Below are 26,661 nucleotides of genomic sequence, written 5' to 3'. Positions count from 1 at the left end.
TCTCTTCAACTACCAGAATTGACCTTTCCTTAAAAACTCTGCTTCTGCTTTGATACCTCTAGTGGCTTGATTTCTATACAAAGTAATATTTCCTAATTTCATAAATTTTCCCCCTCCTCCTGTACCACAGATCTCTTCTGTACATGCCTCAGTTCTTGGGCTTTCTGATTTAAAAGTTCATTTTTATTCTGTCTCCTCAAACCTTCCAGTTCCATACTATCTTCCATTATTGCTGCCTTGCAGCCCTCCCACCATAACATGGCAAAGGTATTGCCAGGGTTTATGTTTCTACATCTAGCCCCAGGGACTCTCTCTCTCTCTCTCTCACTCGCTCACTCTCTTTCTGTCAGAGTTTTTTGTCCGTCTCCGAGACCCATCTAAAGTGTACCCATCTCCAAACACTTGCACAGGGAGTATGCAGTTCAGTGTTTATCCTTGTTAATAGTGGTGTGTGGTCTGATAGACAGATTTCAGGTACTGTTAAGAGTGGACTTTGTATTTAAACTGTTCCAGGATAAAAACAAGATCTGTTCTACTGCTCTGCCTGGTAAGTCTCTAAAAATATTGGAACAACATTACCAGGGTGTGCCTCCCTCTAGATATTAGTCCACTCCTATGCAGACATCCAAAGCCAAAGTGTCACTTGACATTGTTTATGAAATTCCCTTCCCTGATAAAGTCTATTATACTGCCCATCCAAGGCCATGTTAGAGGAACCTACCATAGCTTGCCAAACTCTAAAAAAATCATCACTGGTCCCCCATTCTTTATTCCAGAGGAAGATGACCAACTAAGTACAACAAAAGAAAAATGCCATTCCGTTTTTCACTGTGAGGGCTTATTTTTATCCTCTATCTGGATCTAAGCAGCTTAGTCATTTATGTGCCAAATGAAGGCTTTTGCATGTTCATGCTTTAGTCTAGTCTTCCCCTTCTGTCAGGGGAAGACTACATGTGTTCTGTGGACCTCCAAGATGCTTATATGCATATAAAATTGCATATGTAGTAAAAAAGGTACTTGTGCTTTCATCTAAGATCCAGTAATTTTCAGTCCAGATCCTTTCCATTTTTCTTCACCCTAGACTCCTAAGTCTTTACAAAGTAATTGCATTGGTGGCTTCTGCCCTGATCTTCAAGGAGAAGAAAGGTGTTCTCTTATGTAGACAACTGGCTGCTGATTACCTTAGTCAAAAGGGTCTCATTTCAGCATAGCTGGCATTAAGCACTTAAAAAACCCTTGTCTGCAAGGGGGGCAGATTACCTGTGGCTGAGTGGGGCCTTACAAACTGAAGCATCCATTTAAATTAAAAAAAAGAGATATTTTTCATTTGAAAAGAGTGCAAAGCACTCAGAATATGCACATCTATTATTAATGTCTGCCTGCTTCACTCAGATGCTCAGCTTTGCAATTTTTTTTATAAGGGTTTCCAGTTAGGTCTTCTTCTTTTGAGTGTACAACAGTGGCAGCTCATCCTTTTGGACTGCAGGACTACAGCCCCCCTGTAGAAAATCCTGAATCCCAAAACTCACACATGCGTGAATGGAAAACTCAAATCCAGACTAATGCTTAACAAGTCCGGATTTAGAATAAGGCAGCAGTCTCACAGATGCCACAGACGTCTGTGCAGTTACAGCCACATAGACTGGAAGGGGGTAGTACTGCAGGGTCAGCAGTCTGTGCTCACTTGCACGACATTCCATAACCAGATATGTTGAGAAATGGCGCTTATGCCTTTATTTGCTGAAATAGAGCTGATGGTGGAGAAATGGCGCTTATGCCTTTATTTCCTGAAATAGAAGGTACTGCTTTAGTGTGTGTGCACTTATTCCTTTATTTGCTGAAATGGAAGGTACTGCTTTTGTGTCTTGTGCATGTTTGTGTGTGTATAAAATGCCCCAGTGACTATAACATGTCAGGAAATACACCTGGTAGTGGCTAGACTCAAACCCTGTACCTTGGGAGTAGGTAGTAGGAGCTTGAATTCCCTACCCACCACCACTTGTGAACGTTTTGCTTCATATTGCTATTCTGTTCCTCATAAAATCTGTGGTTTTCTGGAAAATAATGACAGGGATTTGAATTTCATACTCTTCAGAAAGTACATGGTAACACAAAACCTTCTGTTCTAGCAATGTTCTGTTTATAAGATCGTTTTTGGCTTTGTCCAGGTTTTTTGTGCTAACAGGTTGAGAGCTACGGTCAGATCTGAATTCACTGAATATGTTTGCAGGGCTGTATTCCCCCATTATTGGCTTTGTGTAGGTGTTTTGTGCTAAGGAGTTGAGAGCTATGGTGAGAACTGAATTCACTAAATGATAGATAGCCATTTAAGTTTCACTCTAGCTGTCTTTCAAGAAACAGCTGATTTGGCATAGTGGTATGTTGCTCTGACTGTAGTGCACAGGGTCCTGGTTTCAAGACTTGGCAGTGAAATGCATGGTAGTAGCACAGTATTTTATTTTTGCTTCATATTGCTGTCCTGTTCCTCATAAAATCTGTGGTTTTCTGGAAAATAATGACAGGCATTTGAATTTTAGACTTCATATTCTTCAGAAAGTACATGGTAGCACAAAACCCTTTTTTCTTGCAATTTTCTGTTTATAATATCGTTGTTGGCTTTGTCCAGGTTTTTTGTGCTAACAGGTTGAGAGCTACGGTCAGATCTGAATTCACTGAATATGTTTGCAGGGCTGTATTTCCCCATTATTGGCTTTGTCTAGGTGTTTTGTGATAAGAAGTTGAGAACTATGTTGAGAACTGAATTCACTAAATGAAAGATAGCCATTTAAGTTTCAGTCTAGCTGTCTTTCAAGAAACAGCTGATATGGCATAGTGTTATGTTGCTCTGGCTGTAGTGACAGGGTCCTAGGTAGGTTCAAGACTCGGCAGTGAAACGCATGGCGGTAACACAACATTTTATTCTAGTAACTTTCCAAAGTTATACAAGCAATGTTTAAAATGTGTCCCTAGCTTTTGGGCTTTTGTCCCCCCCCCCCCCAATAAATTTTGGCCTTTTCCAGATTTCTTGTGCTTCAAAGTTGAGAGATACAGTGGAGTGTCAAGTGGATTTTACAAGGAGCTGAGAGCTTGAAGAGAAGTTTAGTGCTGCTTATGCTGAGTCTTCTTGCATTGTTAATAGCACAACAGGTAGTGTACTTGCTTTTGATGCAGAGGGATGTGGGTTCTACTCCCACAGTATATAGATGCATTGCTTATACTGTACTGTATTGTACTTTTAAAGGAGGTGGATGCTGCAGTCCTGAGAATGTCCTCTTTGGTGGAGATACCTAGTAATGATGAACCTGTTATCAGTTTGCCATCCAGCCCCTATTGCTATATTACAAGCTTAGCATTTTTATGTAACAGGAAATTTATTCTTCAAAACAATGAAATATAAAGTTGTTTGCTAACAGCAACCTCTTCATTAGTTACAGATCTCTTTAATGTGGAATTATTTAGATGACTTTTACTTCTGCAGAGATTGTGCATATTTACTGATACTGGTGGATTGTAGAAGTTTGAGTAGACTTTTATGATGGAAATGTTCTGAATTGGGCAGTTTTGTCATTATTGGTCCATGCATTTTGTTTCAATGTTTACTGGAAAAATGTTCCAAACAATAACTTTAAAACACCTTCTAACAACGGTACTGTATTATACAAGGAATATAATGTAAAACAATCAGGAAGGTGCATCAAAGAACACATATATGTTTCCTGCGCAAGGGGCCTATGATTTGAAAACAGCCCAAAGTTAATGTTTATCTGCCACTGGATGTATTTTCTTTGAATGTGGGTTTCAGTGTTGTTTCAATTAATGTGAGTTTCAAGGGCAGAGAAGGTTTAATGCCAAGTCTATTTTCATTGTGAGATGCATTGCTTTTTTTAGCAGATGTCTATTAGTGTTTGTGCTGTAAAATGTAAAATAAAACTTTTAAATGAAATCCAAATCATTGTAAAAGTAAAGCAGTATGTACATTGCAGTGTTTATGGTAAATGGGGTGAAATAGACAAGTAATGGGACATTGGAATAGCTGCAGGGGGTAGGCCCCATACGACCATGATTTTGTGAGGGGGGGAAGGACAGCAAACTCAGCAGCCCTGGGTGAACTACACCTCTCAACTGTCTGGATTTTTGCAGAATGAATAGATTTTTGCTTCTTATTTTTGGTATGTTCCTCATAACATTTGTGGTTTTCTGACAAATCATTTAGCAATGAAGTCACTAAATAATGACAGACATTGAGTTTCAAACTTCATATCTTTCAAAAATGCATGCAAGACCTGTTATTCTGTCAACTAAGTTTATACAAGAGCAATTTTTAGTACTGTTTGTATGTTCCCCCAATATATTTGGCCTTGTCCAAATGTCCTGCATCGAGGTACGTGCAAATAAATCACTTTATAGAATTAGGTATATCCAAACCTCTCAACTGTGCCCAATTGTGGCTCAAAATGTTGCTGTCCTCCTAATAATCCCTCTGCAAAATGGCAAATTTGGAATAAATTGTGGAGAGTTTACAATTAATAAATAATTGTAATGATCAGAGTTACAGATTACTTTTACTTTCAGAAATGCATGTAGATTCTATTATTTTGTCAGCTGCTCAAGTTAACAGTACTAATATTAAAAAGTGTCACTTCTTTGACAGGTTCCCAGCTGTATTGTTTGGCTATTTTATATTTTTGCATCACATTTTTGGTCCATTTTTCATAAAATTGTGTTTTTCTGGGAAATTAGTGGCAAATCATTAAAGATTGAAGTTAGATAATGACAGACATTTGAGTTGCAAATTTCATACCCTTCAGAAAATTCATACTAATGCAAGACCTAATTATCTTTCTAAGTTTATAAGAGCAGTATTTAAAATTTGTCCTAATTATTGGGCCTTTGTCCCAGTTCTATTTATGGCTTTGTCCAGATTTCTTGCTCTGAGGTTTGAGAGGTATGACAAATGTGTCAGGGCCATCACCGTCAGCCAAAAACATTTCAAATTGTGACATACTTGTTGCACCCCACTCCCCCACATAGTGACTCTGGATGTATCCAAGCAAGGCAAGGTGCAGTTATGCAGTGTTAAGTGTGCAGAGTATCCCCCCATCCAAGGTAGACACAAGTACTACAGTGGCTTTTCATCTGTCTTTGATTTTGAAGAATGTTCTGGTTTTCTGTCATATTTTTATACTGTTGATTTATGCTTCTTATTCAGAAAATGCATGTTGTTAAAGTGCCTGTTGCTCTGTGTTTAAGTAGTAATGCTTTAATGACCATCAGGTAAGTTTGTCCGAGACTGTAAGATGCAAGTAAGCTTTAATAAGCATATTGTTAAAGAATTACCAACATTGAAAATCTTTTTGTTGTTGCTATGCAGATAATATTTACATAACTAGCATATAAGCCTTGGGTATTGAAATGCATATGACAGTATTTGTAATAAAGGACAGGATTACAGTATTTTCAGAAATTTATTACATTTGTTGAATACTTGCAGTCATCTTTTCAGGCTTTACCTGTAAACTAAACAGAATGCCAATCTGTCATATATGGTCCATAAACTGTGCAGTAATCCTTTAAGCAATTTATCTTAAGCTTGTTTCTTGTTTGCTGTTCATTTTTTACTTTGATCATGTTTTCCCTATGAAACAAGTAGATAGTTGTTAGGCAGCAGGTCTTTTTTGGATAAGAAACATTGTTACAAGTGGGGGTATCACAGAGATTGCTACTTTCAGCATGTTACTTGGTACTTTTATAAAGCTGAATATAAATTATAATTAGAACTGCAGTGCAAGGAGAAGTGGTTTGAGTTGAGTGCTACTTGTTTTTTTTATACTTGATTTTGACTGGCATTCCAATAATGTATTTAAAAAATAATTTATTTTTTCATGCCTCACAACCTTTTATTTCCATTTAGATATTAAGTAAGCTGTCATGTAGCCAATGCATTGAAATATTTTTTCTTCTACACTTCATTTTCTCTTGAATTGGACTCTCATAATAACGGTTTGGCAACGAGGGCAGCATATTTAAAGTCCCAGTTTTTTGCGGTTTTTAGCATACCCACACCCCTTCCAATTGGCCCCACCCATTCAGCTGTCTCCAGCACCCCCCCCCCTTTGATTTGAAGCCACAAGCCGCCACTGGTATACAACCAATTGAGACAGAACCTTCTAATATCCTTAGCATATGGTCTTACTAGTTGGCTAAAAGAAACATTATTTATGTATTTATTTATTCCCTGATAACCTGACATATCAAATGCAGGGTCATGGGAAAGTGGAGCTTGTCAGTGCATTCTGATGATTAAAGAACTGCTGAACTTTTACAGACTGCAAAGCTAGGAGGTGATCTTCTCTGGAAAACTTGATTGCAGTCATGGGAGGGGTACCAGCCAAGCATGCTCTCTGTATGGGAGGGGTACCAGCCAAGCATGCTCTATGTATGCTACAATGAGCAACCTTTTATTTTTTCTTTCTTTGCCCTTCACAAGTCAGCAGATCCGCATTGTTCTCAAATCTTCCATTTCCAAAATGTGGAAAACTGCCCCTTACAATGTGGAACAAATGGACAAAATGTGGCACACCTGTGATTTTAATTAAGAGGCAGACAGCATAGTTAATAAATGTTTCATCTTATTTAAAAAAAAACATTTTGATGAATTAGTGTATATGTGAATCAAGTTTTAACAGTAATATTTATCAATGGTATTTGCTAAAAACGTTCTTAAAGATGAATGTGTGCTAAGCCCCTTCATTACTGAACAGTGCGGAACATAACATTTTTAAGATTCAGAATGAGGAATGTTCCTCATAATAAGGTGAATTTGAGAAGTATGGATGTTCCAAATGAAAGTAGTAAAACTGAGTCAGCAAACAAGACAGCCGTCTGGGGAGGTTTCTTGTTGTATTACTATGTATTCTTATTTAGTCATTTTAATATTTGCACTTTTTTTTAATCTTGTATTTAGGATGTAGCCCAGAGATGAAAAATACTTTTATATTTGGGCGTATTGTCAAAGCAAGGGAGGAAAATGCGGCAGTTAAAAAAAAATTAAGCCTTGACAGCTTACAAGATGTGACTGTGACCACTTAATAGAGAGTTGCAAACTGTGAAATTCTCATTTTTTAAAATACATCTTCCAATAAGCAGTATGGTCCGGTGTTAGTAACAATGTAGTTAAAATGCAGACTGTATCATAAATCTGCAGGAGCCATGTGTGCAGTGCCCTGAGGAAAAAAATATAATTTTTTTAGCAAGAGGATTAATGGGGGCCCTTTACGTGCAATAGTTGCATCCCATGAAAGAACATATTTGTTTAGCATGTAGGGAAAGTCAGGCATCATAAGTTATATGCATCCCTTAACACAGTAATTGGGATTTGCATTGCCAAAAAATAACATGTGGACTTGTTTCTCAGTAATGTCTACCCAAGTCAAAAAGGGAGTAATCCATCCTTTAACAAACAGTGTAAAGAAAGCAGCAAGCAGTACAAAATTGGCAAAAGAAGACAAGATGCTTTCTGTGAGGGAAAAACCCATTCATTGAAAGCAACAAAGGTCATATATACAGCTATTACAATGTATATAGTATCTCTTACAGTCTAATTAATCTATTTTTTTTTTATGTTTGCATTTCAAGTCAGTGGGCATTGTCATTTCCCTTACTTCCTCATTTTTGCTTAAATAATATAACTTAGGATCTTGTTCATTCAGTCCATTCCATCTGACATATGGTTTCTTGAGCCACTTACTGGATCCATCCTGGCAGCATGAGGACTTCAGCCTCAAGCCCCTTAAAATGTCCCCTCCCATAACGTGCCAGTCTCCCTAAGTTCCTCAGACCTTATTTGCTACCATAGTAAACTGATGCAATCTCAGCTCACATCTAACTGCTCTTACTGTTATTAACTAGATTTATAAATCCATATCTTGCTTCGTTATTGTGCTGCCCTACATAGTTTTGTTTTTCAGGACATTTTGGGAATGTTGTCCTAGTTTTTTTGATTTTTCAATAATCCCTCTGCTTTCCCATTAGTGTAGTGCAGTTTAGTCTAGAATTCCTTCTTGTTATATATTAAGATACAGTTATACAAGTGTTTATCAGAATTACTCTTTAGCGTTTAGCATAGTTACAGTCTTGGTGTGTGTTACTGTTTAGCTTATAGGTATTTATAGATGGTAGTAATTAATGCATATTCCTTTTACTTTGGAAAAGCAAGGACACTTCAAAAAATGTTCAGTGAACAGACCCAAAATACCAACACGTGACCTATATGACGTGTCTGGTATTCCCCACATGTACATTGATTGTGAAATATGCTTGAGGTTTGGACCAAGGCCCTGGCTGATAGGAAGAATAAGCTAATATTAAAAGGCCTCTTTCCACTGGATCTAGAGGTGGCAAAAATTGAGGAAGGCTTCTGAAAAAGCTTCAAAGCATAAAGATTCTGACATCAAGAAAAGGCATGCTAAGTCTATGGCTGCTGTATTCAAAAGTTCAGAGATTTGAAGTGCCTGTGGCCTGCATCCTGATATACACTTCACCACTGGATCTAGAACCTTGGATCTGACTTGATCAGTGTCTACCTCTGGAAGAAGGCTTTGTTAGAGAAGTCTGTTCAGCACCCTCCTCCCCATCCAAACCATCCTTGGTGCTATCCATAAGGTCCTTCAGATGTTACAGTAATGTTTTGGAAGCAAACTTGGAAGATATGATGCAGAAATTCCTGAGGGCACAGATTGAAATGGAATTAATTTCTTCCACTTCAGCTCCAGAGATGTCCAAATACATCTCAATGTCCCTGATTTTGGTTCCTTTGCTGGACTGACTGTTGGCTGCAGTTACTTCGGAACTGACTTTTGCATCAGGTCCTGTGGTCTTGGTCAATACTTTTCCTATAGCTTCTGCATCTGGGATCTCAAATCAGACTCATTTGATTCCTGCTTTGTAGCAGCCTATGCAGTCTTGGATCTGGGGTTTGAACTTGTGACTTTGGCTTCATCATCAGGGGTCCAGCACCACTGAAGGGGTCACAGTCGTTGTATTTTGAGTCTTTAAGTCTGGTCCCCCATTGAGGCCTTTGGTCTTCTTTGCACTGGGGGGTCTCATCATCAGCCCCTACCACCTCCTGAAGGAAGGATTGGATCCATCAGCGGGGCAATGTCTTTGGATCCAGTGGAAAATGGAAGGACCTTTCAGGTATTGAAGGAGTATAATAACCTCTACTAATAGAGTGGCTCAACTGGTCCCAACAGATGTGGTTTCATCCCATAATTCCCCTCTTCGCCTTATCCTCTTTTTATTAGACATCCGTTGATTACAGTTGTCCTGCAAGCTTCAAGTCCTTTACCCAAAAGCAGATTCAGTCCTCTGAGGGGTCAGGTGACACCTCCACTAATGTTCCCAAGAAAATGATGTGCAAGACGAAGCACTTGGAGTCCCTGTCTGAGTCTCCCATCTCAGATACTGACTCAGTGGATAGGGACTGTTTCCCACAGTTCCCTCCAGAAGATGCCCCTTTTGTTAAAATTTTAGAGCTGATGCAACAGAGGGGACCTTGGCCCATTGACACCCCCTCTAAGGATGAGGAGGGTTCATTTGAAGCTTGCTGGTTGGTACCATCTATGTCCTGGGTGGTTAATCCAGCTGATGAGTTGACTAACTTAGCAGTTAGGTCATGACAGGAACCTGCCACTTGTGAAGCAGCCCACTGTAACCCTGATAAAATTCTGCAGCCACAGAAAGACGTGCAACACTGGGCTAAATCTTGTGTCATTGACTCCATTATTGTGGCAGCAGCTACCAAAAGAGAGATGTCTGAAGACTCAACCTCTGTTAACCCTCCCACTCCAACATAGAGTGTAGGGCAACAGATAGACTTGAGAAGCAGGCATAAGCTTTGGGCACCTTTGTTTTTAGAGCCCTGTAATATGCTGCACATATAGACAGATCTCAGTGATTTTTCTCTGCAGGTCCTAGCTATTCTGAAAGCTCTCCTTATGATAGAGTGAAAGCAAAAGCTGGAAACTACCATGATCGCTATGTATAAAGTCACAAACCTTTTCATGCACATTATGTGTTATGTGGTGGATGGGCTAGCCAGAGCAGCCAGGACGGAAGTAGCAGTGTGATGCTATACATGGCTGTACCTTTGTTTATTTTTTGACCACTTTAAGGCATCATTCACCAGTCACTCATTTGAAGGTTTTCTCTGTTTGTCCCATTGGTGAAGGAAAAAATGCAGAAGTGTGAGCAACTTGCTGTCAAAATTAAGTTCAGTGTTCCTAAGATTTCATACAGCAGGAACAAAAAAGATCTCAATCACTCTGGTTTAGGAGGTCTGAAAGTCAATAGTTTGACTCATCTTTTGACGGTGATGGTCACAGTAGAGGTGGCACTTTCAATGGACTCCGGCCCATAAACCAAGTGGGTCTACAGAACCAGGGATATCCCTTGCCCTTTGTGGACAGAAGACAGCAGCATTAGTGAAGCTTTGGCCAACTGCTTCACTCTGGGGGCAGACGGAAGTAATCTCTCCCTCTACCCTGCAGCATGGCAGGCAACCACAGGAGACAAATTGGTAAGAGGGATAATATCAGAGGCCATTCCATAACAAAACAGTTTGTCTCCACAAACGGGGTGATAAATTGCCTTAGTAACATCCAAGTGACTTCAGATACTGAAATCAAATTAGGTTATATTAAAAAAGAATAATGCAAACTGGACCAAAACAAAGCACAAAGAGGAGACAGAATTAGTAATAATGACCCAAGAACACTTCAGCATGAACTTAAAGTGCCATCATATCTGTTATTCACTTGGTCATTTAAGTAAGGGAAGATTCATCAAGAGTTGAAACATGCCCTTGTTAAACCCATCTTTAAGGGAAAGAGGAATAGGGCAGACTTTAAAGTTACTTTCTTGCCATGGAAAAAACAATGGAGAAGGTTATTTTGGATAAATTATTATCAGAAATAGAAAGGCTGGGACTTGAAACTATATATCTGCATACATATGTTGAAAATAGATCTATAACCACCATAACATGATGTTTAATAATAATAATAATAATAATAATAATAATAATAATAATAATAATAATAATAATATAACAGCTATAAATCAAAAATTGTGTAGTGATAAAATGTATAAAGCCTTAATTTTAGCCTTTGATAGGGTCATGCACAAGACACTGATCAGTAAATTAGAACAACTTTTTATTGATGTAATATTGATAAGATGGATAGCTGGATGGCTTACAAGTAGGACATGGCAAGTATCATGCAATTGGGCAGGTGACATTCTAGGCTACAGTCAGGGTGTCTCACAGGGTTCTTTCCTTGTCCCATACTTGTTTAAGTTATATCTTTCAGATCTATGCTTTCCATCTAGGGTGTTCTACAGTAAGTATGCAAGTGACTTGAAAATAGGTAAACTGATTACATGTGTTACAGGTAAGGCATGCCTGCAGAAGAACTTGACTAAAGTGATCATTTAGGCACAGGAGAATAATATACCAATAAATATATCAAAAATTAAGCATATGAGATTTGGGGGACCTAGCCTGAAGAGTGAGTATTTAAAACAGCACAGAAGTGATTGGAACTCTAGTTTCATTTGACATTCCAGGTATATGCATAGATCCAGCTCTATGTTTTTTAGTCATATCAGGCAACTGGTTAATGATAGTTACAGAAATATAGGCTGTATAAAAAGTCTTATAAAGTCTAGGAAATAAGAAATGATGAAACCATTGTTTGCAAGTTACATTAAACTCGAACTAGAGAATGGAATAACAATACAGAAACTTTATAAGAAAAAGCATGAGTAAATTAGAAATAGTACAATGAAAGTATATCAAGGGCATCTATGGCTGTGAAATTTTAAGTTAAGAAAGATTAAAATATTGAAATGCGTATAGTGTCTTTTAAAGATATTGAAGAGGAGATCTTATTCATAGAGCATTTAGAGACAACTACTTCTGGGAATGGCCCGGGTTTTCAAAGAGTAGTAGAGAATCATCAGATGGCCAATGCAGAACATTATATAGGAATGAGATATGTACTAAATAGCTCTCTGAAAGAGTAGTAGGTGCATGAAATAGATTACTAGGTTATATTGAAGCACGTACCAGTTTAGATATTTTTAAAAACAACTTGGACATTTATTATGGGAATGACTGTTTTGGTATACAGGCAGGCTAAGAACAGCATTATTGCCCATACCTGAAATATTTGTTTGTATGTATTTATTTTTTCTAATCCCTCCTTAGTTCAGTGGGACATTATTAAGCAGCAAAAAATATATGGCTTTTCTTCTTGCTGAAAGAGATATCCAAGATGGTCAGGATTTTATTCCATGTTCTTTTTTGCTCTGAAGAAAACTCAGGACTTCATGCCGATTCTGGACCTCAGCCTACTGAACAAGTATGTTCAGTCTAACACAGTCCAATTCAGAACGGTCATGGTGGATTCCTGATTGTACCCTTTCTCAGTGTGAATGAATGGATGTGTTCTCTAGATTTCCAAAGATGCTTACCTCCATATAAAGACAGAGAAAGAGTCAATGAGATTCCTCCTCTTCTGAATTTGGGCCAGCAATCATCAGTTCATGGTCTTATTATTTGGGCTTATCACAGCTCCTATGGTTTTCACCAAATGTATGGCTGTCATAGCAGCCCGTATACATCTAGGGAGATGCAAGATTTTCCCATATCTAGACAACTGACTCCTAGCTACGCACCTCACTTGTGTCTCTTTCTGAGGCCAGGGGCTATCTTCGCAAGCTTTAGCAATCTTGGGAAACCTCAGCATACCTACAGAAGTCCATTTTTATCCAGTTGAGAGAATAACATTCATTGGTTGCCACCTTGGTACTACTTGGTCCATATTCTCCTTCCAAAAAGGATTCAGACTTTAAAGTAAGCTGTTCAGTCTCTGCTTCACAACTCTTCACCTACTGCAGCCTTAATTCTGAGGATGTTAGGCCTCATGGAATATTTGATACAAAATCTACATTTTACACACTTTCACATCAGAATTTTGTAATGACTTCAACAGGCTCAGTGGTCACAGCACAATCATCCCTTCTCTAAGACTACCATAATAGCAAACACATGCAGGAAAAACCTGAGATGGTAGTTATAATCTCCAGTGGTCCACTCTGACAAACCCTTCATAACTTCTGCTCCAGTAGCCATCATAACCACAGAGGCATCCTCCATCTGATGGGGTGGGGCATTATGATCAGAGAATGGCCCAAGGTGTAAGGATGGACAAGGAGGCCAATACTCACATAAATGTCTTTGAGTTGAGGGCAGTTCTTTTTGTGTTGCAGGTACTTCAGGACTGCCTTCCCCAGTGTGTGATATATATCCAAACAAAAAACATGACAGTAGTGTAGTACATCAACAAAAAAGGAGGAACCAGATCTTATCATAGGTTCATAGATTAGTACTAAGCTAACTGCCCTTGTGAGCCATTTTAAGCCTAGCCAATTATCCCTTGTGAGACACGAACCCTGCACCTTGTGTTTGTGAGACAAACACCTTAACCATTAGGCCACCCTCCCAACCCCTTTGTCAGGGAACAATGAGAGTTTGGCAGTAGGCGATACCTTCCGCCATTTTTTTGTAGCAACACCACATCCGAGGAGTATGCATTTGCCTTGTGGATAGGCCCAGCAGATCTCTTCAGATACTTCATGAGTGGTACCTCCATCTAGCAGTAGCCTACCAAATTTTTAATTGTTGGAGCACCCCTTGCTGTGACCTGTTTGCCTTAACATACAACATAAAATGTAGCAACTACTTTGCCATGATCCCCCCCCCAACAGTCACCAAGGGATGCTCTGCCCCAGCAATGCCTCCTGGACTTCTATATACTTACCCTCCTCTTCCTGTAATGCCAAATTCTTACAGAAAACAATGAAGTGCAAGGCAACTGTCATCCTCATATTCCCCTTTTAAAGCCTTATCTCACTGAGCCTCCCTGGCTCTTGGATCCAGTCTTTCGGCTTTTCCCAGTTAGGGGTCGCCACAGCGGAATTCTGGTCTGCTAATGACGGGCAGTGAATTTCTGTGGTGTCAAGTTGCCAGCCCAGCACCCAACCTTCAAAGGAGACACACCCACACATGCATGCACCTACCTGCATGTCTTTAAAGTGAATTCGACCATGGGGAAGACATACAGACTCCACACAGAAGGCACTCCAGCTGAGAATCGAACTGGAGAACCTCTTGCTGTGAGGCGACAATGGTAACCACTGCACCACCATGGCGGGAAGGCTCTTGGATCCAGTATAGGATCTGATGTCACACCAATGTGGAAACTTCACCCAGACCTCCACATCCTGAAACTGACTGACTGTTTTTTCCACTTCGAGTAATGGCCAGCAATAAGTCCCTGTTTACGGAGGTAATAAGAATCCTGACAGCATCTCAGAAGACTCTACCCACAGATTATACCATAGTAAATGGGCCTACCATCAAAACATCAATCCCTTTTCAGTCCGTATACTAGACATTTTCTGATTTCTAGTTACCATGTTCGATTCTGGTTTAGTTTATCAATGATTGAAATACAGTGTTGGCTGTTATTTTAAGTTTTCATGTTATGTTTCAAGAACATTCACTAGCTTCTCATAAGCTTTGTAAGGCCTTTCTCAAAGGAACCTTTTTGCTTAGACCTCCCCACAGAGATCTGGCTCCTCCTTGGGTTCTAAATCTGATCTTAGAAGCTGTGACTAAGCCTCCCTTTGAATCAGCTTCTTCAGTGGAACTAATATTTCTTTCATGGAAAACTCTTCTTTCCATCCCTTCAGCCACAAGAGTTTCACAACTGCATGCATTACTTCATGTCCCCCTTACCTAATATTTCACAAGGACAGAGGATCTCTGAGGACAAATCAATCTTTTCTTCTCAAGGTGGCTTCTGAATCAAACATTTCACAGCCTATTTATTTACTAGTTTTCTTTACTAACTATGTGAGCAAAGGAAAATAGATCCTATGTACCTTGGATGTAAAAAGACAATTGTTTCTACCTTCATAGAACTAAGTCACTCAGAAAGGATGCTCAACTGTTTGTTTCCTTTGCTACCAACAAACTGGGCCAGAAAGTTCCTTTGCAGATGGCTGTCTGACCACATTTCCTTTATATATGCTGCACACAACAAAACTCTACCCATCTAATCAAGGTCTCACTCCACTAGAGTCATTGCAATTTCTACTGCTTTCTTTAGATTACCTTCAGTAGACATTATCTGTGAAGCTGCCACATGGTCTTCCATGCACACTTTCCTCAAGCATTAGAAAATTTATAAAATTGACTGTTTCTGTAGAGCTAGAGCATTCTTTCTCTTATCCTGAATGATATTCTGTCCTAAGGCCATCCTGGGGTGATCCTATTTTGGGATTCTGCCTCACATGTCGGAGCCGATGGATTGAATGAGTGGGATATGAAAGTTATGTACTTACCATAATGATAGATCCTTTCATTCATGGACATCCAATATGACAACTCTCCCTGCTTAACTCCTAAGGGCATTGTCTCTTCTTAGAGCAGTATAGTGGTACCTAGGTCTTGAGGTTGCATTATCGTGGGGAAAGGGGAAATCTCTGGTACACCAGCAAGTTGACCTTCTGTGGAAATGCAGTCATACAGTGATCGACCATATGAGTATCACTCACTAATGTTTTGCAAACAAGCTTGGCTCCCTAATAAACTTATAGATGTTGCACACATTGTTAAATTCAGGTTAGAGATTGTCTATTCCAGGGAAGCCGTGTGGCTCAGTATTTGTAGCCACTTGTAAAGAGTTGACAGAGAGATAACTGAGCAACTGAAGGGACTGATGGGCTTGGGTGGAACTGTAGATGTGGCTAAGATGAAGTTATGGCTAGCTTCCGAAGCAGCTGTTTTAATAGTTACATTAGCAAAGTGAACTGCGTGGTCTGCCACAGTTTTGAGCCAGTGGTCTGGTAAGATTACTTCTAGGAGACAGGGTTTGTCTTGTTTAGAGACAGGGGATTTAGTTCCTTCTAGAGTTGTTTGGAGTTATGCTTTAGGGCTTCAGGCCTAAGTTTTAATGTGTGTTTTCAGCATTATTGATATCTATTTTCCAGTGGTTCTCTGCAGAACAGTTTTTGTCCCAGAGTTATAGTGTCTGGTTAGGACTATACATCTATCAAGCGTCATTTGTTTTATGATGTTCACATTTTAGATCTGAGGTAAACCAGGTGGCTGAGATAGCTTTAATTATTTTTTTTTAAATAATTTATCTTGGAAGGGAATGATGATATTTAAAAAGAACTGCAGAGCTGTCTTACGCTGAGTTTGTCTGGCCACTGGTGACCCATCAGTGAAAGTAAGTTTATGTAAAGGGGACTGGTATATATTCTGGTCAGAGTCTAGTACATGAAGACATGTGACAGTAGTGTCAGACTAGGCAATGTTTAAGTGGTGGTGATAGTTTTGTGGTCACATAACAGTGGAGGGAAGAAATATGCATGTGTGAGGTTTTGACAGTGAATTGGTAATTAATATGTTGAGTATGGTGGATTTGTCAGTAAGGTGGCTGATTGTTTAACTACAAGGAATATACCTGCACCCATTCTTTAACCTGAAGGTATGCTTTGAAATATCATACATTTTGAGGTAACATGGGGAGATTATTATTGTGGCAGGTTTTAACCAACATTCAGCTGTTGCTAATACAGTCAGGGTTTGTTTCTTAATCCAAGGTTCAAGCAGGTGAATCATGTTAGTTATGCTTGATGTATTAAAATGTTATTTTTACGCCTTGTGTTTGAGTGAAAATAGGCTATACAGAAGGCTAATACTGAGGAGATTATAGCCTGCCATGAAAAGTGATGGTGAAAGAACTAAAACTGATGTAGCTGTACTTTGGTGAATCTAGCAGAATGTATCTTAAAAAAAGTGGGAGGGTGTTTTTTTTTTTCTTTTTTACATTTTAGTGAGATTTGGCAGAGAATAATGGTGTGATACTGGAATAGACGGTGACGTGTAGAATATTTCTGACAAGGTTTGAGATTTAGGTTTGGGGACTGATTAGAAGATTTTTGTATGACACATCAAGAGGAGATGAAAAGAGCTACTCAGACAAGCTCCTCGTGGTCCTGCAGAGTGGTCCTAGCTACAGAGAACTCAGAAAAGCGACTACTTTCTGGATTTAAGTATCTTTGCTGTTTTTTTACTTGAAATACCTTCTCTAGCTTACCCTAAACAAGCTTCTAGCTTACCCTAAACAAGCTTAAACTGTTTTTTTTAGCTGTTTGCTGCATTATTTAATATCTGCACTTAAAGTTACATTTTAGTCGAATTTGATTGAAAGTTTGTTTGTTTGTTTGTTTGTTTAATTTAACTGTTGAGGCTGCCCACTAAAGTGTGCTAGCCTGTGTAACTTATTTATTACTGTTTCTGCATTTTCTGTGTGTTTCTATCTAAAAACAAAAAAAACAAAAAAATAATTCCTTGTTTTCCCGCCTCTCCTCGACTAGTTTAGACCAGTTTACAGGCTTTGCTGTATTCTGGGCTGTGGTGTAGTTCCTGTGTTGTCCATTACCTTACTTGGATAGAGGGAAGTTTCTGTGCTCACCAGTGGGAGTGGGGAGCCTTGAGCAGCCTACCTGTCCCTGTAGGAAGTGACCTCAGCACAAGAGCTGTAGTAATTGGCTGTTTTGGACCATTTCTAGCTCTTTTGAAGTTCCCTGTTTAAAATCCACCTCAGGGCATTTTTTTCTGGCTATACTACTCAGACAAGCTCCTCGTGGTCTTGCAGAGTGGTCCTAGCTACAGAGAACTCAGAAAAGCGACTACTTTCTGGATTTAAGTATCTTTGCTGTTTTTTTATTTGAAATACCTTCTCTAGCTTACCCTAAACAATCTTAAACTGTTTTTTTAGCTGTTTGCTGCATTATTTAATATCTGCACTTAAAGTTACATTTTAGTCGAATTTGATCGAAAGTTTGTTTGTTTAATTTAACTGTTGAGGCTGCCCACTAAAGTGTGCTAGCCTGTGTAACTGATTTATTACTGTTTCTGCATTTTCTGTGTGTTTCTATCTAAAAACAAAAAAATAATCCTTGTTTTCCCACCTCTCCTCGACTAGTTTAGACCAGTTTACAGACTTTGCTGGTTGTTTTGGACCATTTCTAGCTCTTTTGAAGTTCCCTGTTTAAAATCCGCGTTTGCGCGGCTTTGCGAGATTGTGCGCATAGCGCAGCGCCAGTTAAACTAGGTTAAAATTCTTCTGGCTCCGCCAAGTCTGCTCTTCAAATTTTCCCTTAAGGAAGCTCTACTCTTAGTATAATCAGCCTAGCACTTGTTCTCAAAACTTCTCTACTAAGTAAGCACTCTCATACTAAGTAAGCACTACATCCACCTACCACCCTTGCGAATATCCACTTCCCTTAAAGGCACAGCACTCCCTTATACTGTTCTAGCATGTCGAGTGGTAGATTACTGGCGTCCTCTCCAGTTCAGCTGGTTAATCTGGGTATCTTGAGACAATGCTACAATTGTCTCATGTACACAGACAACCCTCTCCTCCTCCCAACAAACCCAAATACATGTGAGAGATGCAACTATATAGCCAAACTGGAGGCTGAACTCTCTCAAATCAGGGCTGGCATGACCAGACAGGAGGAGATGGTAACCACACACACAACAAACCCAGTCCCACATAGACCTACCACAACTGCAAACCAAACACATAAAAACACAAAGACACACTCGGAGGCTCTAATAAAAAACTTACCAAAACAACAGAGGCTCCCAAAGCAGACATCCAAAAATCCACCACCTCAAAACAAAACACATGCAACACATACTTCAATGAAACAGTGTGTCAATCAATCACAGCCCTTAAGGCCAAACACCATGCCTGATACACTAGTAATAGGTGACTCTATAGTCAGACACACTGATGTCCCGCTTACCAGGCTGAACAAGGAGAAGGTGACTGTGAGCTGCCTATCGGGAGCTAGGATCCGCCACATAACACACGCACTCAGGTCACTCCAAAGCAAGTACAAATATGACTCTGTCATTGTCCATGCTGGCGTGAATGACCTGAGACGTACCTCCCTGGACTACATGAAAAGAGACATAGAGGAGCTCTCTGATTATGTAGCCCAGGCTGGTATGACCCTGACCCTGAGCAGCATCTTGCCCTCACCAAGAATCATGCCACAATACAAAGACAAGATGATCAACTTTAATAATTGTCTCAAGTATTGGTGTCATTCTAAGGGGATCCAATGTCTGTCTGCCTGGGATGACATGTTGGACAAGCCACGCTGCTTCGCAAGGGACGGCTTCCACCTGTCACCACTGGGCTTCCGGATATTGGCTAAGGCTCTTGCCACCCCTATAGTGCCTTTTTTAGGCAAGGCTCAAAAGACAAACCCACCTCCTTAGAAAACAAAAATGGAAAAAAACTAAGGGTAATGCTGCTCAACACCAGAAGTCTAAATCTCAAGATGTAGGCACTCTATGCACTCCTCAGTATGGAGAACATCAACATCTCTGCAGTAACTGAAACCTGGTTCAAGGCTCCTGAGAACACCCCAGCGCTACCAGGCTATACCTCATATAATGCTTTTCGGCCCCAAAACCCAGGCCGAACCACAAAGGGAGGGGGAGTGTCCATATTCATCAAGGACACCCACACCTCCAGGTTAGTAGCAACACATGAAGCATCGGAGACCATACAGGTGCAACTAGCCATAGGCAAAACTGCTATACAACTGGTAGCATGTTACAGACCACCCTCCCAATCTCAGGGACCCCACTCAGCCTTCCTGAAGACATTGGAGGATATGACTGTATCACAAAATACCATCATACTGGGAGACTTCAACTACCCTAACATAGATTGGGTACATTATTCTAGCCCTAACACCCTAGCCCAAAGGTTCCTGGAATTCATAAATTCAAATGCACTGGAACAACTAGTCACCTCTCCCACTAGGGGAGATAATATACTAGACCTGATCATCACAAACATGGGGACAAAATGCTCCACACCGGAGGTATACCCCTCACTAGTGAGATCTGACCACAAACTAATCACCCTAGATATACATATCCCACCTCCACCCCCAGCACAAAAGACCACAGTGAAAAACTTCTCAAAAGCAGACTTCACTCTTCTTAAGACTGAGATGGTATCCTTTAAGCCCACTGGGCCAGTGGATACCACATCCCACAATGCTGAATCCTTCACAAATGCTTTCTATGGACATCTCCAAGAATGCATGGATCATGCAATCCCAAATAAATCCAAGTCCCTCTCCACCAAAGGTAAGCATCCTGTCTGGTGGACCTCAGCCATTAACAAATTGTATAACAAAAGAAGGAAGCTACTGCACGACAGAGCAAAATCCCATAAAGGGAAGACATCTCTGATCAACACTAGCAGAAAACTACGTTCTCTCATAAAAACATCCAAGGCCAACTTTGAGAGAAAAATCGCTATGGACACTAAAGATAACCACAAAGCCTTCTTCAGCTATGTTAGAAACCTGGGCGGAAACCCTCAGATATGCTCAGAGTTAGTTCACAACAACAAAAAATACACTGAACCCACAGATATTGCCAACATTCTGGCTGGCAGGTTCAGTGCAAATTTCTCCCCTCCCTCACCCCCAAAAGAAGAAATACTTATCCCAGCTGAATGCTATCTCCCTGTCATCTCAGACGTCCAGGTGAGAGCCGCCCTCAGCAAAGCTAAAAACACAGCATCAATGGGACCTGACGGTATCCCGGGTTGCGTGCTACGTGAACTCCAAGAGGAGCTAAACCCGCACATAAAAATGCTATTTAACCTTAGCCTTACTACAGGATATGTACCTGAACTCTGGCATACAGCAACAGTGGTCCCACTCCACAAAGGGGGTACCTCTACAGACCCTGGGAACTACCGCCCCATAAGCTTAACCAGCCTGGTCTGCAAAGCTGTGGAAAGAATCATTATGGAACTCATAAACAGAGACATTGGGGACCTACAGACACTTGACCCCACCCAGTTCGGCTTTGTAAAGGGCAGATCTTGCCTTTTGAACCTGGTTGACTTTTTCGAAACAGTCACTAGAGCCATTGATGAGGGCAAAGCAGTCCATACAGCCTACCTGGACTTGGCTAAGGCCTTCGACACAATGCCCCACTCAGGCATCATAGATAAGCTCAACAGCTTAAATGTAAACCCTTATGTCACTAGATGGGTTGCAAACTGGCTAAAGGACAGAACCCATAAAGTTAAAATCGCTGGAGCAATGTCAGACTCAAAGCCAGTCACAAGTGGTGTCCCACAGTGATCTGTCCTGAGACCCCTCTTGTTCGGCATTTATTTCTCAGATGTTAAAGCAAACATGGGAGGGTTGTGGCTGACAAAGTTCGCAGATGACTGCAAACTAGGCGCCATAGTCGATTCACCAGCGGACACATGCATCCTAGAAAAAGGCCTCACAGAAACGGACAACTGGTGCCGGAGTCATGGCCTTAAACTAAATGCCAAAAAATGTATAGTCATCCCCTTTGGGAAAAACAAAGTACCCACAAATTATCACATAGACAGCAACCCACTGAGTACGGAAAAAGTAATCAGAGACCTAGGAACCCAAGTTGACAGCGACCTCTCATTTGACACCCACGTTGCCAAAGTGGTTAGAAAGACCTTCTACCTTGCACTCCTTATCATGAAGGGATTCACATCCAGATCCAAAGATGTCATTGTACCCCTATACTCCTCCCTCATCAGACCCATGATTGAGTACAATGCCCCATTTGGTATGTATCTCACCCGGCATTTGCAACAGCTGGAGAGACCACAAAAGTACCTCACCAAGAGGATCAAGGGTCTCCAACATATGTCTTATTCTGCCAGACTAAAGAAACTCCAGCTCTATTCAGTAGCATACCGCCTGCTCAGAGGTGATCTCTGCCTGACGTACAAGACCATGTCCAATCAGGAACTGATGGACATGCTCCACCTCAAAAAATCCAAATCCATCAGAACCACGAGAGCTAAAGACTTAAACCTCGGCACAAGTATGAATAGGACATGCTGGAGGGATAGATTCATAACCCAGAGGCTTCCCATGCTCTGGAACAAGATCCCAGTTCATGTTAGGCAGAGCCCCTCACTGACTGTCTTCAAGAGAAATCTTGATGAGTGGATGGGAGATCGTAAGTTTACCCCAGGGGTCACATCTGTGTCACTACTAAACAGGGGCACAGTAAACTAATTCTATTATATAAGGGGACCTTCACTGTGTCACTACTAGACAGAGGCACAGTATTCTAAATCTACTCTGTGCATTTTTGTACCATTTCATGGGGTGGCGAAAGCCACATCACTATGGCTAGGCTTACAAATGCCCCAGGGCAGATAGCCTAGTACTAAACTATGAAACTAAACTATGAAACTATGAAACTATAAACTTTTATTTGGTAAAACAGTACTAATGGTTGCCAGTTTAGGGAAGGCAAATCATTGTGGGCTTTTACATTTGTTAATATAAGCATTAAGGAGATATTATATAAAATATGGGAAGTGTGATCATGCAGTGAGTCCTGTGATTGAGCTAATTACAATGAAGGCAGAAATGGAGAAGGGTAGAATTAAGAGACATACACAGGTTTTGTGTGCAGCATGGAAAATGTATGCTCCTCTTTGTCATGCATCATATTAGGAAACTGCTACTCCATACATTTTTAAAGAAGCTGAGTGTTATGTACCAGTCTGCTGCCCTAGAGATATCACCAGGATGATATATTACTGTCCCTGTCACTAAGGTACCATACCAGAGTTATCACCAGAATGGTATGTTACTGTCTGTGTCACTAAGGTACAATACCGGAGTCATCGCCGTGATGATATATTACTGTCTGTATCACTAAGGTATATACTGGAGTCATCACCATGATGATATATTACTGTCCATATCACTAAGGTACATACCGGAGTTATCACCAGGATGATATGTTACTGTCTGTGTCACTAAGGTACTATACCAACATCATCACCAGGATGATGTATTACTGCCCATGTCACTAGGATACCATAGCAGAGTTCTCACCAGGATGATATTACTGTCCGTGTTACTAAGGTACTATACCGGAGTTATCACCAGTGTGATATATTACTGTCTGAGTCACTAAAGTACCATACCGAATTTATCACCAGGATGATATGTTACTGTCCATGTCAGTAAGGTACTGTACCAACATCATCACCAGGATGATGTATTACCGCCCATGTCACTAGGATGCCATAGCAGAATTCTCACCAGGATGATGTTACTGCCTGTGTCACTAAGGTACTATACCAGCATCATCACCAGGATGATGTACTAATCTTAGTGTCACTAAGGTACCATACCAGAGTTATCACAGGGATGGTGCATTACTCTGAGTCACTAAGGTACCATATCTGAGTAATCACCATGGTGATATATTACTGTCCGTATCATAAAGGTACATACCAGAGGTATCAGCAGGATAATATAATATGTTACTGTCCATGTCACTAAAGTACCATACTGGAGTTATCACCAGGATGATATATTACTGTCCATGTCACTAAGGTACCATACCGGAATTATCACCAGGATGATATGTTACTGTCCATGTCAGTAGGGTACTACACCAGCATCATCACCAGGATGATATGTTAATCTCAGTGTCACTAAGATACCGTACCATAGTTATCAACAGGATGATGCATCACTCTGAGTCACTAAGGTACCATACCAGAGTTATTACCAGGATGATACATTACTGTCTGTGTTACTAAGTTATAATACCAGTGTTATCATTAGGATGATATGGTACTGTCCATGTCATTAAGGTACCATACCAAAGTTATCACCAAGATGATGTGTTACTGTCCATGTCACTAAGGTACCATACCAGAGGTATCACCAGGATAATACATTACTGTCTGTGTCACTAAGATACCATACCAGAGTTATCACCAGGATGGGTGGTGTTACTGTCTATGTCACTAAGGTAGCATACCAGGATGATATGTTACTGTCCACGTCACTAAGGGACCATACTGGAGTCGTCATCAGGACAATACATTACTACCCCTGTCACTAAGGCACTATACCAGAGTCATAACCAGCATGATATGCTGCTGTCCATGTCAGTAAGGTATAATACAGGAGTCTTCATCAGAATGATACGTTACTGTCTATGTCACTAAGGTACCATACCAGAGTTATCACCAGGATATGTTACTGTCCGTATCACTAAGGGAGCATACTGGAATTATCACAAGATGATATGTTACTGTCTGTGTCACTAAGGTAGCATATCAGAGTTATTACCAGGATGATTTCTTACTGTCTGTGTCACTAAGGTACCATACTGAAGTCGTCATGAGGACAATACGTTACTGTCCCTGTCACTAACGTACTATGCCAGAGTCATCCATCCATCCATCCACCCTCAACCCCTTTTTCTCATTTTGCACACAGGGTCGGGGTGTCACTTCAACAGTGGCAATCATCTCGAGCCAAGGTTTACACAACTGGGTGTTTAGCCCTGCCACGGTAATTCATCCGTACCACTCATTCACACACACACTCGCATCTATGAACAATTTAGAGTGTCCAGTTCACCTACAGCATGCCTTTGGAATGTGGGAGGAAACCGGAGCACCCAGAGGAAATCCACCCGACCTCCGAGAATACATGCAGACTTCGCTCAGAAGGCACTCCAGCCAAGAATCGAACCAGAGAACCTCTTGCTGTGAGGTGACAATGCTAACCACTGCACCACCGTTGGCACTCCTCTATACCAGAGTCATCACCAGGATGATGTGTTGCTGCCCAAGCTGTAAGTTATGCATTAATATTTTCAAAGTTTACGCATTATTTGGTGGTCTTGATTGGTTGGTTTGGTTTGTATAACTCATACCAAATAATGTGATTTAGTTACTGCATATGCAAAAAATTAGAGGATGTTTTGCTACAACCAAAATTGTGATAAATGTATTATTTCTCACGTGTGCTGTCATAGTAAATGTAATATTTCTTACCTGTGCTATTCTTTTTCACTCTTTCTAGGAAAATATGGAGGAATGAAGGTCCCACAGCTTTCTTCAAGGGAGCATACTGCAGGGCGCTGGTTATCGCCCCATTATTTGGCATTGCTCAAGTCGTCTATTTTCTAGGAGTTGGAGAATTCATTTTAGGACTGATTCCAAAATGACAAGTCTAGCATTATGCACTTTACCTAGACAGTGAAAGAGCTGGTCTTGTATATTTTGTTAAAGCTGCTGCCTAAGATGGAGAAACAGCATAACAAAGTCAGCATTGTCACAAAATGCAGCTGCTTTTCAAATATTTTAAAGCACTAGCCCTTATGAGCAGCAGTGCTGCTATCATTGTTATGTTATTTAAATATTTTAAGAGATTGCAGCATAACTTAACATGTGCTGCTAATTTTAATGCACTATATGTATTATTGTGATTGTAGGTAATTTTCATGTTAATTATGACAGTGCTACGTGCTTCTTTGACCCTTTAATCCCTGTAGATATTACAGTGAGTAAATGTTCTTTGTACACCAACATAAATGTTCAAGTAATTTCTGAGTTACTACATGATGTTCATAAATGTGCTTCTCCCTAATTAGTACATCTGAATAATTGTTGCTCCCTGAAAGGCTTTCCATTTACTTCAAGGTGACTTAAATAAAAAGACACACCCTAGGATTCAGAAAATTCCTCACCACACACACAAATTGCCCACTGCTGGTAAGTCAGTTGATGTGACTGTGAGAAAATGCAATTCAGTGATAGCTAATGTAACCATTTGAAATGTTAGGACCAACTAGAGAGCTTCCCAAAACAGACACTGAATGGCTGAAAAACAGACTTATACTAAGTCCGAGATGGCCATTTCTCAGAATATTCCATTTTCTCAGAAATGTGGCAATCTCATAGTTTATATAAGTTTGGGGGTGTGGGGATGCAGTGGGGGTTTCCCTCCTGCAAAATAGAAGTGTAAAGGAGAAGAGTGATGTTCAAGATTCACTCATTATGTGGATATTCTGTCTTTTTTTCACCTTCCCAGGACATATGAAGTACTGACATTTCAGTTGGGAGCTGATACCTTGAGCCAGAATGAAAAAGACTGCATTTTTGGCTCATAAGTATATCTCTGAATTGCTCTTGTTAACACTAGCACTGTCAGATGTGTGATGGTTATAGTCTTTACCCTAGCAGCTCATGTATCAGTTAAGCATAGTACCGTCTGCACTCACACACACATTCAAACAGCATGCGTGTGGGCACACATACTCATACACACACACTCTCCCAAGGATCCCCCCCCCCACCACACACACACACACACACACACACACATATATATTCACCAGTATCAAACAAGCCCCACCAGTCAGTTGGAGTTATGGATACACACACACCTTTTCATCCACATACACATACACTTTTAAATTCCTACCTAATCCCCTTAGCTAAGCAGACACATCATCTGGCTTCATTCATGCCCCTTTAGACACACACTTTCTCACAGACTAACACCCCTCCAACTCCATGTCTTCCCTGAACTAACTTGCACAGCTGCTGCTTCCATTGTAGTGATTGAGTGACTGACTGACGTCTTTTG

At 40.4% G+C, this 26,661-nt stretch overlaps 1 protein-coding gene across 1 annotated transcript in view; it reads left to right on the top strand.

The window, feature by feature from the left end:
• Positions 1-25,626, top strand: part of SLC25A22 (solute carrier family 25 member 22) — a 1,136,472-nt gene extending 1,110,846 nt beyond the window's left edge. The window contains exon 10 of the mRNA XM_044059339.1: positions 25,093-25,626. Within this exon, the coding sequence (XP_043915274.1) occupies positions 25,093-25,237 (145 nt within the window). The 3' untranslated portion in view covers positions 25,238-25,626. The remainder of the gene's footprint in view (positions 1-25,092) is intronic.
• The last annotated feature ends 1,035 nt before the right edge of the window (positions 25,627-26,661 follow it).

The sequence above is a fragment of the Protopterus annectens genome, chromosome 17.part0, assembly GCF_019279795.1.
Source record: "Protopterus annectens isolate FY-2018-M chromosome 17.part0, PAN1.0, whole genome shotgun sequence".
NCBI classification, from domain to species: Eukaryota; Metazoa; Chordata; order Ceratodontiformes; family Protopteridae; genus Protopterus; species Protopterus annectens.
Note: the sequence above shows the minus strand (reverse complement) of the source record. Positions and strands in the feature narration are given on the sequence as shown.